Source organism: Xyrauchen texanus, chromosome 38 (assembly GCF_025860055.1).
Source record: "Xyrauchen texanus isolate HMW12.3.18 chromosome 38, RBS_HiC_50CHRs, whole genome shotgun sequence".
Lineage (NCBI taxonomy): Eukaryota > Metazoa > Chordata > Actinopteri > Cypriniformes > Catostomidae > Xyrauchen > Xyrauchen texanus.
Genome location: NC_068313.1, coordinates 2,506,751 through 2,520,709, shown reverse-complemented (window position 1 = coordinate 2,520,709; position 13,959 = coordinate 2,506,751). Strand labels below are relative to the sequence as shown.

Here is a 13,959-nt window from a genome sequence, read left to right as displayed (position 1 = left end):
TGTAGCATACTACACCTTCATTTGGTAATTTAAATAGTTCTTATTCTTTTGTACATAATTTCATGAAATACATTTAGTAATTTGTGTTCATTTGTTCCAAAAAAAAAAATTTGTACTTCTGAATAGTTATATCTGTGCTGATAAACTACAGTTGATAGTTTTGCATTTTTAAGCTTTATGCTTTTGAATAAATAGACTTGTTTATATAGACAATTTAAACTTGCTTAGTTATTGATGTTGGGTGTGTTTGGATAGGTGCACTTGTTAGTAGGCTGTCCCCATTCTGAAAATCTGCTTAGGGCCCCCAAAATGTTAGGGCCGGCAAGCATGGTCTATTTGAATGCTGTTAAACCTAGAAATAAATATATGTAGTTGGCAGGTACGTACACATACAACAGATAAAATAGAAAATAGCCTTGCACAAAGTAATAGCTCCTAAATTTGTATTAGCTTACTGTGTTTTAGTCAAAGGCCTTCTTCAGGTACGTTTTTAATTTCTCTGAAGATTCTTCCAGTTTAAATCATGGCTACCATCATAATTTACCAGAGAAGTTTCACCAATGATTCTGGCGATACATTCAACTGAGCCTAATAAAGTTTATGGTGGTGGCATCCTGAAATGCTCATTTTTTTATACTGAAGCTTCATGTCAAATGATTTTTCTTGACCTCTTAGACTTTTTCCAGAGAGATCCAATGACAGCAAATACATGGGATGACCATAACTTATTTACTTTCTTTGCGACCTGACAAACCAGTGAGTTTGCTAAATCAAAATTGTTCAATTTGACTGCATTTCTTTCCACGTTGATTTTAAAAGCATCCTATTCTCATTTACTGATCCCTCTATTCTGATGCCTTCCTTACAATATATGACATTTTCATGGCCGTGGATTATGATATTTGTGAATGAGTCTGCATGTGCACCATATTTACAAATGTTTGGAATTCACTTACTTACAGTACATGTGTTTGAATCTAGGGTATACGCGGGCGGCATTTGTGAATCTGGTGGAAAGTTTAAAGGAAGGTCCAAGTTTTATGAATGAGGCCCATTGGTTTTTATTATCTCCTGCTTTTAGTCAGTGAGGGAGTTGGGAACATTTTGTGTTGTTTATTTGTTTATAGTTTTTTTTATGTATTTTGTTAGATTTTTTAGGTAAGTTAGATTAATTTCATTTTAGGTAGTGGTGACCCTATATGTTTATTTTGGCCTTTATTGTCCTGAACGTTTTTATGTTTCTTACATTTTTCATTAAATATTTTGCATTTGTTTAGATGTTTTCTATCAAGTTTAGCTTTACTGTGGTCCTTGTAGGGACCAGAGAAGATTTAGTTAGAAGAACATTTTTTATTTCTCATCCCTAACCCTCATCTGGGAGCATATTTTGTGTATTTAAAGGTGTGGTAAAGGTTTGGTGGTGGTTTAGTGGACTAAAGCACATAACTGTTAATCAGAAGGTCGCTGGTTCGATCCCCACAGCCACCACCATTGTGTCCTTGAGTAAGACACTTAACTCCAAGATGCTCCGGGGGGATTGTCCCTGTAATAAGTGCACTGTAAGTCGCTATAGATAAAAGCGTCTGCCAAATGCATAAATGTAAAATGTAAATTTAAAGGGGTGGCGTTGGCCATTAACACCTGTATGTGGCATAAGTACTTGCTTGCAGGGATGCAGGTTTTTTACCATCTCTCTCTCAACTGTCCTATAAATTTGAGCAAAAAGCCCTTTATAAAATTTATTACATCTTCTAGGCTGACAGAACCAGAGGGGAACAAAGTGTGGTAGGATTTTTTGGAAGAATCCAAGAGAGCACTGGTTAAAAGAAATCCACCTTTGCTTTAAAGGAAAATTCATTTTGAACAGAGCTTAGAAATGCCCTCTCACTTTTCTTTGCTTTCTTGCATTTTACAGAAATGAAGACTCATATTGGTGAGATGTCCCATTTTGGAGACAGAATTCCACAGAATCTCTCTTTGAGTCTGACTACCCCCCATCCTACGAACAGCTCCAAGCTCCCTCTGCCTGAGAAAGAGCCCACATTCTTTACAAGTCAGTTCTTGGTCTGCTATATGCATTTTTGTACATCAACAGCGACCTGCATGCTATTATTAAAAATGTAAAACTAAATTGTATTATTTTGTAGTTTGCATATTTTGTATGAATTGCACTTTGATATTGTAGCTTTTGTACAAAAAAAAGATACTAGGTGCACAGAGTTCTGAACTGGTGAGGCATTCCTTCAATGTGTCTGATGTCTGTTGTAAATGGACCTACAATTGTATGTTCATTCACATAGAGACTTTGTATAATTGGTCAACAAAAGAAATTAAATCTACTCAAATACGTTTAAGTGCCCATTTACTCATGCAGCATCTGAAGCCAACATCCATTTACATATATGCCCAATTTAAGATATGCAGATCATCATACTTTTATATGTATTCTACCCGCTAGCACTCTTGTATACACCCATCTTTGCAGTAGTATCAGTGTCATCACAAATTACAATAACAGAGTGTAATCATTGCAAATTATGTCCATGTATAGCATGTTAGCACATGAGCTCTATGAATGCAAAAGGTAAACATTACAAATGACACATTATGTACTTGCACATATATTACTTTAATTATTATCTATTAGTTAATAGCTTCTTTTACTGATCTCATGTGAATTCTACTTATAGTATGAGGCATGATGTCATTGATAACACATTTTAATGTCATATTAGTTGAGTGTCCTCATATTTAAATATAAGGCTTTGGTCATCTCCTTTGACCAGGTGATTTGCACATTTGCCATTTTGACATTCAGGGCACTGTACAGGGGGTGGATAAGTGCAGCTGGCAGCAGGATGAAGTGGTGATAAAAATGTACCATCCCAAAACAATTCTGCAGCTGTGCCAATTCCCTGTGGTCAAACCAAATTTTTTTCAACAAATACATTTTCACTGTGGCAAACAGGGCCTCAGCTTGGGCGAACCACACAGTTGGTTGATGCTCCCAAAACTCTGGCAACTTCTGAGACACGACGTTCATCATAGTAATATAATAACTTAAGCAACGGTATCCTCAAAGTAGATTTTGTACTGTATTAACAAAAGATACCGCGGATGCAGATTTATGAACTGATGGCCAGCGGCCATGTTTCTTAAAAGATCTTCCCAATAACAAAAGAACTTTGCACAGCTTATTGGTTTATAAAGCCAATCCTGATAATATACACTATGGTTACCCTCTAAAATCGCTTTCCATTATCTTGACATCTTAGCATTTCCATTTGCTTAACCGTGGGTTTGATAAATAGTGACCTCAATAAGGGAAGTACACAACAAAATAATAGCCCTCCTATCATTATTGCAATTCCCAAAAACTTTCCCAATTTCGTAAACCATGCTCCCCATGCTCTAAACTTTGATAAAACCAATCCCACATCTGATTATCTCTTCCAGCATTTGCTATAACTTCGGTTCTTAAGTTTTTTTATTTAATCATGACTACGCTAAATGTTCCTCCCGGACCAGTATTATTTGGTATAAAAGTAAAACATTGATCTCCAAATATAACACATACACCCCCTTTGTCTGCCAATAACCAATTAAGAGCCTGCCTATTTTGCTATGTCATTCTACTTGTTTCTCCTAATGCAGGTAAAGCATTATCAGTGTAATTAACAAAACTCTGTTGGTTATAGTAAATATAATTGGTCCATTCTGTGTTATTATTTTGTGTGATCCAAATGAATATTGATTCAAACCCTGCTTTGGCTTAATCTCTAGCCTTAAATGAATTAGGTATACCCCTGGGTTGACCAACCGAGTCTATATACACATTTAGATCTGTTTTATAAGCGCTCTTAGTTCTTTTCTTATCTTCCTTCATGAATTGTCCTAATGTCCACTGTGCCATGGCAATTTTCTGGATCAGTCGTTCTCTAACAAATATTCCTTTCCATTCTAGTGGTAAGGAGGCCATAAGTGTGGTGCTTGAAATAAGGGCTCTTACAGGTACATTTGATTGGCAAGCATTTGTTGTGTCTAAGTACCAAATACTAGCACATCTTCCCTTGAATTCTCCCATATCATGAGTTCTTTCTGGCTCATACTCTTGGCTATAATCTATGTTCCATTTTGGGATTTTTACATTTATTTGAATTTTTTCTTTTATATTTCAATATCTACACCAATCTCCCCAATGTGGTTTATTAAATTGATCCTTCAGGATATAATTAACTGAAAAAGCCAAACACTCAGCTGAGCAGTAGGGTCTAAAATGCTTTTTAGATGACAAACTTTTTCAGCACATTTTCGATAGTTATGTGGATTTGGAACTAGTATTCTGTTGGGGTTATTATTGAGTTGTTACTGGGTCTGACCAAGGGCTGAAAAATCAGTTGTTGGGAAGTATGGTTGAAATTTTGAGTAGTGGTGTTGACTGTAGCTTGAGCTTGTAGTAGAGAAGCTTGGGTGGTATTGATTGTGGCTTGAGCTTGTAGTATCAGATGCAGTTGGTATGTGATGATCATCAGACATGCTATTGGACTCATTCCTTCCACTCTCTTGATTCTCTCTACTTTGTTAAGCTCTTTGTGCAACTCTTTTTGAGCTTTTGATGTTCTGCACTCTTTCATCCTGTGTCTCTGGTCCCTCCTCACTTTCTTCCGTATCGTCTGTTTCAAGTCTCTCTCCTCTTTCCATCCTTACTCTTGGAATTCTTGTGCAGTGGTTTAGATATACAGGTGGTGCTGGTCATTCCACTTTCTCCTGAATACCCTCAAATATGCTTGGTCACCTGGGACGACTGGACAAGATGTCACTTTCTCCTCTTTTCCTGTAAATAGATAGCTTTATGTATTGCAGTTAGTTTCTTTATGAACGTCCTAAGTTCCATTTGCAATTGCTTTAGAGGGGGTCCTTTGTAGGAACCTCTGCAATATGGCACAGGCATGGGTCAACCTGTAAGCATCTCATGTGATGTTAAGTGCGTACTTCTGTTAATTTGCATGTGATAGCTCATTAGTGAAAGCGGTAAAGCATCAATCCAGTTAAGTTTAGTACTTTCACATATTTTGTTAAATTTGGCCTTGAGGGTACCATTTACACTTGCTCCCATCCCTTGCGATTGTGGGTGATAAAAACACCCTAGTCTCTGTTTTATTCTTAATTGCTGCAATAGTTGTTTTACAGTTTTTTGAATGAATGCTGATCCATTTTCTTAACTTATTTCTGATGATATTCCAAATCTAGAGATTACTTCTCTCATTAGAAATATAATTACTGTTCCTGGCCCTCATCTGCTGATGGTTTTGCTTATACCCATCTGCTAAATCTTTATATTACCACAAGCATATACCTTTTGCCTTGTACTCGCTTTATCATGTCCACATAATCCATCAGCAGGTGCTTGAATGGTCTTTCTGGTACCGGTATGTGGACTATTCCTTTCCTAACATTGTTTTTGGCACAATTTTCACATGTGGACAGAAAATCATCTATCATTGCATGTAAGTATGGAAACCAATATCCCTGCTGTTTCATTTTCCTTACCACTTCCCCCTTTGCACAATGGTCAAAACCATGCACATCTGGAATGAGAATGTTTTAAAGTAAGGTTGGTGCAACGATCTGTCCTTCATGTGAACGCCAAATATCTTGTGTCTTTCTTGGCTCCTTTTAAGGACCCGCTTGTTGTTGAATTTGAATATTATCAACCAACTGAGGTTGTTGAATTTGAATATTATCAACCAACTGAGGTTGTGGTTCTATAAAAACTACTTGAGCTAATACTGCTACCTGACATCCTGATGCTTTTTTAGCTTCTAAATATGCTATGTTGTTACCCTTAATGACAAAGTAATTTCCTTTTTTATGAACCTGACATTTGATGACTGCTAATCATTTTGGTAGCATCATAGCATAAAATAATTTACCTATCTATTCAGTATGTTGGATGAGAGTTCCATCACTATTTTTGAAGGCTCTCTGTTTCCACACTGCTCCAAACAGATGACATACACAATGATCATAAGATAAATCAGTGAAAATATTAGCTGTTTGTCCCATTGCTAATTGACATGCAGTCGTGAGAGCTTTTAATTCTGCTAATTGAACAGAGCAAGGCTGTACACAATGTTTACTACTGAATATCCTGTTTGATTTAACAAATTATCTCAAAAACTAGAACCATCCACAAAGTAAGTGACTTCTGCCTCAGAGATTGGTGCAGACTCAAGATCTGGCTGTAACCTAGTGAATGCACACAATCATGTGGCTCACCTTCATAAACAAAGGAATCAATTCAGCTGGATTAACTATATTACTTTACTTAATGGTAACTTCTAGATATGTATGTAGTGATGAATATGCTAGAATGCGGGCTTGATTCAGAAAAAAAATTCCTTGTTCTAGTAACTATGCGTATAAATGGTTACTGGGTACCACATGGTTAATGTAGATGCTTTCTCATATTCGTAATATACTGCTGCAACATTGGTAACATGGTAGGTAACCTTGCGCTACATTGTCCAGCTTAGTGCTATAGTAAACTAAGGGTTATTTTTTCCTACCACTGCAGGTTTCTTGCATCAATACAGTTGATGCATAGCCATCAGTTCTGTTTGCCACATACAGGTGAAACATTATAGTGTAGTCAGGATTACAGAGGCCAGGTGCCCTTTGTAGCTCTTTCTCTATAGACTCAAATGCTTGCAACGCATCTATATTCCATCTTAGTGAAGTACTTACATTTTGCAGTCATGTTTGTTTCAAGATTTCTATCAGTGGAAATGTTTTTACTGCATCCTCCTAAATCCAATTAGAACTGAAGCCAGTCATTCCTAGGAAAGTCTTCATCTGTGCTACTGTTTGTGGCCATGTTGATTTACTTATGCCATCTAATTTATCTGGGGCTATAGATTTTGTGCCATATGAGATCAACCATCCTAAATATTCAATCTGCGGCAATACTGTAGTTTTTTTTTGGATGCCTTGTGACCTCCTTGAGATAATTTAGTAAGTACTTTAATAGAATCTCTATGACATTGTCTACATACTGCAGCAGAGTACTGTCTATCATGAGGTCTGCTAAATCAGCCTTGATAACCTGATTGAATATATGTGGTGAGTGTTTACATCCCTGTGGCATTCTAATGGAAGTGTACTGTTTACCAGTATATGTGAATGCCAACAACTGTCTGCTATCAATCACAGTAAAATATTTGGCATCAGGAGGGACATTTGTCAGAAGCGTGTGTGGGTTTGGAACATCAGCTGGCCAGTCCTCTACTATATCACTGATTGTTTGTAAGTCATGAACAAGGCACCGTTTAGATTTGTTTGCTTTGATCACAGGCAACATTGGAGTATTACAGTAACTGTTTGTTTCCATTAATACTCCTGCTCTCACTAGACCTTCAATAGTGTCTTTTATGCCTGTTTCAGCCTCAGTCTGGCAAAGGGTACTGCTATTTTCTTGGCAGGCATGCACCTGTCTTAAGTTGTAAGCTTATTGGGCTGGCTGAATTTACCATTCCTACATCTGTGTCATGCTGAGACCATAACTCAGTTGGTACCTGACGCTCCACTTCCTTAAACAGTTCAGCATCAATAGTCTCTACCAATTTGTGTGTTGTTATCATCTGCGTTTGTATGTTTTTATTAATGACTACTTCCTGATGAGTACCCATCATTATAGTCCCACCCAAAATTCTGATGTAAATTTTGTCAGCAGAATGAAAAATCTATGGATTTACTGTTGGTTCCCATTAGCACTGTTTAGCCTTTTTCATCATTGGTCCTAAATCTATTGTTTTCCAATTTTCTCTACATATCAAGTCAAGTCAAGTGGTTTTTATTGCCGTTCAACCATATACAGTTAGTACAGAACACGGCGAAATGAGACAAAGTTCCTCCAGGACCATGGTGCTACATAAATCAACATAGGACAAACACAGAACCACATGAGACTACACAGACTAAATAACATTTCTACTTAAAGTGCATGTGCAAACGTGTGCAAAAAGTACAGGACAATACAATAAATTACTAAAAGGAACAGGACAATAGGCACAGTGAGAGACAGTGCAGCGCCAACCAGTACACATTTGTAATGAATAGTGCAAAAAGATGACATTTTCTAAAATGCTAAATTTAAACATAACATACTATGAAATAGTGTTCTATGGACATAGCAGTTATTGAGGTAGCAGCCAGGTAAAGTGACAATGAATTAAAGTGCAACTCTGGACATGTGCAAAAGTTGGATGGTGAACAGGTGTGTGTGTGTGTGTGTGTCAGTCCAGTCCCTGTGTATTGAGGAGTCTGATGGCTTGGAGGAAGAAGCTGTTACACAGTCTGGCCATGAGGGCCCGAATGCTTCGGTACCTCTTGCCAGACGGCAGCAGGGTGAAGAGTTTGTGTGAGGGGTGTGTGGGATCATCCACAATGCTGGTTGCTTTGCGGATGCAGTGTTTTATGTAAATGTCTTTGATGAAGGGAAGAGAGACCCCTATGATCTTCTCAGCTGTTCTCACTATCCTCTGCAGGGCTTTCCGAAACGTTTCAAACCAGGCAGTGATGCAGCTGCTCAGTATGCTCTCAATAGTCCCTCTATAGAAAGTAGTGAGGATGGGGGGTGGGAGATGTGCTTTTCTCAGCCTTCGAAGAAAGTAGGGACGCTGCTGGGCTTTCTTGGTAATAGAGCTGGTGTTGAGGGACCAGGTGAGGTTCTCCGCCAGGTGAACACCAAGGAATTTGGTGCTCTTGATGATCTCCACAGAGGAGCCGTCGATGTTCAGCGGAGAGTGTTCACTATGTGCTCTCCTGAAGTCAACAACCATCTCTTTTGTTTTGTCCACATTCAGAGACAAGTTGTTGGCAGTCCGTTAGCCGTTGCACCTCCAGATGGAGAGTGGTGGCAATGGCGTCGTCTGTTGAATGGTTGTGACGATACGCAAACTGCAGTGGGTCTAGTGAGGAGGCAGCTGGGTCTTAATGTGCCTCATGACGAGCCTCTCAAAGCACTTCATGATGATGGGTGTGAGTGCAAAAGGACAGTAGTCATTGAGGCAGGACACTGAAGACTTCTTTGGCATGGGGACGATGGTAGTGTCAGCATGTTGGAACAACGGCGCTGCTCAGAGAGATGTTGAAGATGTTGGTAAGAACATCTGCCAGCTGGTCTGCACATCCTCTAAGCACTCTGCCATGAATGTTGTCTGGTCCAGCAGCCTTCCGTGGGTTGACTCTACGTAGAGTTTTTCTCACATCGGCCGTGGTAAGAAAGAGCACCTGGCATCTTTGTCACAGGCAACTGATCTTGTAGTTGGTGATGGCCTTGATGCCCTGCCACATGCGCTGCGTGTCGCCGCTGTCCTGGAAATGACTGTGGATTCTCTGGGCGGGTGCACGCTTTGCCTCTCTGATGGCCCGGGACAGTTTGGCCCTTAATGTTCTTAGGGCCGCCTTCTCGCCTGCTCTGAAGGCGGAGTCTCGGGTCCTCTGCAGCGCACGCACCTCCGCAGTCATCCACGGCTTCTGGTTGGAGCGTGTGGTGATTTTCTTGGAGAAAGTGACATCATCAATGCACTTGCTGATGTAGCTGATCACTGATGCTGTGTATTCCTCCAAGTTGGTAGAGTCGCCATATGTTGCAGCCTCCCTGAACATGTGCCAGTCAGTACACTCAAAACAGTCCTGAAGAGCAGAGATGGCTCCTGCTGGCCAGGTTTTCACCTGCTTCTGAAGCGGTTTTGTGCGCCTAACGAGCACAAATTATTAGCATAACAGAGATGTGGTCTGAGTAGCCGAGGTGGGGCGGGGCTCCGCCCGGTATGCGCCTGGGATGTTTGTGTAAACAAGATCAAGCATGTTCGCCCCTCTCATTGCAAAGTCCACATATTGATGGAATTTAGGGAGCACTGTCTTGAGATTTGCATGGTTGAAATCTCCGGCGACAATAAACAGTCCGTCAGAGTGAGCGTTCTGCAATTCGCTAATAGCCCCATACGGTTCACCAAGCGCTTCCTTAGCATTAGCGCTGGGGGGAATGTAAACTCTGGTTATTATGACAGTGGTGAATTCCCATGGTAAATAAAAAGGTCTGCAAGCTCCAACAGTGATGAGCAGTAGCTAGAGACTAGCACAGAGTTCTTGCACCATTCCGTGTTGACACACAAACACACAAGCCACCACCGCGAGTCTTACCGCACATTGCTGCATTTCTGTCGGCACGAAATGAAACGAACCCGTCTAGCTGAATGGCGGCTTCCGGAACTCTGTCACTGACTGAGCCACTTCTCCGTGAAAACAAAGACGCAGCAGTCTCTAAACTCATGCTGCGTAGTCTGCTGGAGTCGAATGTAGTCCAGATTATTGTCCAGGGAGCAAACATTTGAGAGCAGGATAGATGCCATTTCTTTTCTATTTATGCATCTCTCTCAGAATCATATATCATCATATAGTGAAATTCTGATTTTGGCAACTGTGCTTCAGGAATCTGTGCTTCAATAAACTTCCACCATTTATTAATTGTCTGTCTCACGTCATTTTCTATCTGTCCTATCCAGTACACATTTGCTCTTGGCTCAGAAATCATCATTTGAGTACCTATTTCCTGTATGTCTATATATACTCCTTTTGGAGAACACCAAATTTAAGTCCCAATTTAAATAATGCACCTCTCCCTAACAAATTAACTAGAATCTGATTTGATACCAGGATAGGTATTGTTGCACTTTTGTTTTTAGTTTGTAGACAAACTGGAGCGGCCATAGGAATTAGCTGTATTTGTCCCAAGAATCGTATTGTCTTTGCAAATTTTCCAGACAAGGGGAGATGTGAGGCATAATTTGAATTCACACATGCTCCTGTGTCTACTAGCATGGGTGTGGTTTTTCCCTCTATTTTAACCTGAAGCATAGGTTCTTGATCAGCATTGGTTGTTAAAATTGGAAGCTGACTCATCCCTAATATCCTTGAATTGGACCTCCCCAAGGGTATACTGGGCCTTGAGATGGACCTTGAAAGGGCTGTTTCCAAACAATGTAGACATTAATGGGTCTCCTTCTGGATTACCTTCAGTTTCTTGCAGTTTCCATCTTTTCAGTTGGATCTGGACATATGTGATTGGGTTTTCTGTTTCCCCCAGCTGTTCCCACTTTAATGCCTTAGGGTCCACACTGGTTGGATACTCAGCACGCATTGCCTGCCACACTGCTGGACGGTAATTATCAAAAACAGTTCCATACATGTAATAAGAGTCCACAGCTCTGTCCAGATCAGATGCTTGAAGGATTTCTTCCATCTTTGTTCCTCCTACAATTTTTGCCAGGAGTGCTTTAATGTACTCCACAGCTAAAAGTCTACCCATTGTTTGGTCTTCAAACACTCTAATCCATTTCCTAGCCCCCTTGTGGATATCAGGGAGGTGAGTGACCAGCCCCTCAAGGTACTGTATAGCCCAAGGCACAAATTGTACCTGCATACCATTAATTAAAATGGGGAGTTGCTGTGCCAGTGGTCTAATCCGTCCTCTTACTCTTCCCTGTGCCCACCTTCCTCCAACAAATGATGACTCCTCTTCACTTTCTCTCTCTCTACTGTCCAATAGTCTACTTCTTTTCCTCATCAATTTATCTGTCTCTTATACATTTTCCTGTTTCTCTCATTTTTCTATCTATTCGTGCTTCTATTACTTGTGCTTCAATCTCCTCTTCTTCTTTTCTCACTTGCCCTAACAGTTCTTCTTCACATACTGTTTCTTCCTCATGCTGTACTTTCATTTTTTCTAATGCTGTCTGTACCTGTTCATAACAATCTAAAGGCAGATTTCTCTCAGGTATTCTCATACATACTTTTCCCCTTTTTTAGGGCTAATACTCTTTCTTACTCCCTCTATTATTTAGGGCTCATACTCTCATCCTTTGCCCCTTTATTATTTAAGGTTCATACACACATCCACTCCTCTCAAGTGTGACAATAACTGTGCCCCTCTGTTTAGTCACACTCACGTGACTGTCCAGGAGGCACCCACTATCCACAAGATTATTTTATCTTACAGTCACAGTCACAGATATACTCACGCAGACACTGACAAAGATAATTACACATCCACATACACTTTTCCTATTCTACACTCCGCTGAGTGACATTCTCACTGATACCCTTCCTCAACACAGTGAAAAGCAATGCCCTGCAGGATTTTTGCCTATCCAGTCAAAACCTCTGTGATTCACTTCCTCAATACAAAAGAGCATTATCCACAGGGCTTATACCTAGGCCTTCTTTATACTATATCTGATTTTATTTACTGCTATCCATCAAGGCCCTCTTAACAGTCAAAACAGATCATTGCATGCAATTATTTCTTCTGGAATCAGAAACTTTTTATTCTTTTTGCTCTTTAATTTTGGAGGAGCTTTTTGAATGTCCTTAAAACCATGGGCAAACTCTGGCAAGCAACACAAACTAATTATATAAGCAAAAAATGCTTACCTTTAGGTGGCCACCTCTTTGTGTTTCTTGTCCAGCCAGCCCGCTGTGGTCTTCCACTCTTCTGTTCCTTTCCAGTCCTGCCGGGGTCGCCAATATTTTCATGGCATCTGCTACCTCTGTGAAAAGTCACTCTCAAGTCTTGGGGTTTGATGCCTGAAGATAGACTTTATTATCAGAGATATTATATAGTTAGTCTGCAAATCAACTCCAGCAACTGGGTTTCTTCCCACTTATATATGATCTACCAAGGCATGGCTAATATATTCCATACATGTCACTATTATCTATAATTTTTTTCTGTGACTCCAGTCAATTTTTTTAAGACGTGGATTGGAAACTTCTGTGGAGGGGCCTGACCATATATTTTCTCTAGTGTCAAAACTGGAAACTCAGTTTTACCATATGTGAGCACATTCAACTCCTACATATGCCACAGACAGTAAGATACATGCTTGACCATCATAAATAATTGTAGAATAAAATGGCTATATTAACATTGATTATACTTGATTCATATATATTCAACTTGATAAAAAAAATGTCCACAACGCAGCATTGCAACAGCTGGCTAATCGCATCACAGACATGGAACAACAACACCTGGACTCATTTTTATTATTCTGGGAGATTTTAATAAAGCCGTGAACTCACCCATGAACTGCCAAAATACAAACAACACATTGCATGCCCCACCAGAGACAGAAATATACTTGATCACTTCAAAAACTGTAAAGAATGCATATAGCTCTGTCCCACGTGCAGCTTAAGAACTCTCTGATCACTGTTTGGTTAATCTTCTCCCAACCTACATGCAGAAACTAAAATCAGCTAAGCCTGTTGTAAGGACTGTAAATAGTGGGATAATGAAGATTGGAGATTGCATGTACTGATTGGAGTGTTTTTCAAGCTGCAGCCACAGACCTGTATGAGTTCACAGATACTGTGACACCACATATACATTTCTGTGAGAATATGTGCATCCCTACTAGGTGCATTTTTATCGTTCAATAGTCAAGTCAAGTAATTTTTATTTGTTTAGTGCTTTTCACAACACAGAAAATCATGCATTAACAGAAATGAAAAGAGTAATATCTATAAATTATTTGAGTCATCATTGTGTAGTTTGATTAAATATGATTGTAAATTATGTATAAAAATAAACAATTTAAATAATTTAATTTAGAACCCCAGTGAGCAAGCCGAAGGCGACTGTTGCAAGGAACACAAAAACTACATAAAATTCTGGTTAAAGGAGAAAAATTACGTTGGGAGAAACCAAGCTCACTGTGGGAGCCAGTTCCCCTCTGGCTAACCAGCATAAATATAATGCCAATATTAGTTATTTATGGGCAGTGCAGGTCATGGTTAAAAATGAGTAAACTATGTAAGTGTTAAGGGCCAGTGTTTATACAAAGATTTTTTATGAACTGTAATATTAATGACTAGGAGCGGGGGCGTGGTCCA

General features: G+C 39.5%; 1 protein-coding gene across 1 annotated transcript in view; it reads left to right on the top strand.

Annotated features, from left to right (window-relative positions):
* mfrp (membrane frizzled-related protein) overlaps positions 1–13,959 on the top strand; it is a 79,436-nt gene that overhangs the window by 23,430 nt on the left and 42,047 nt on the right. The window contains exon 4 of the mRNA XM_052110510.1: positions 1,916–2,053. Coding sequence (XP_051966470.1) covers positions 1,916–2,053 — 138 coding nt within the window. The remainder of the gene's footprint in view (positions 1–1,915; positions 2,054–13,959) is intronic.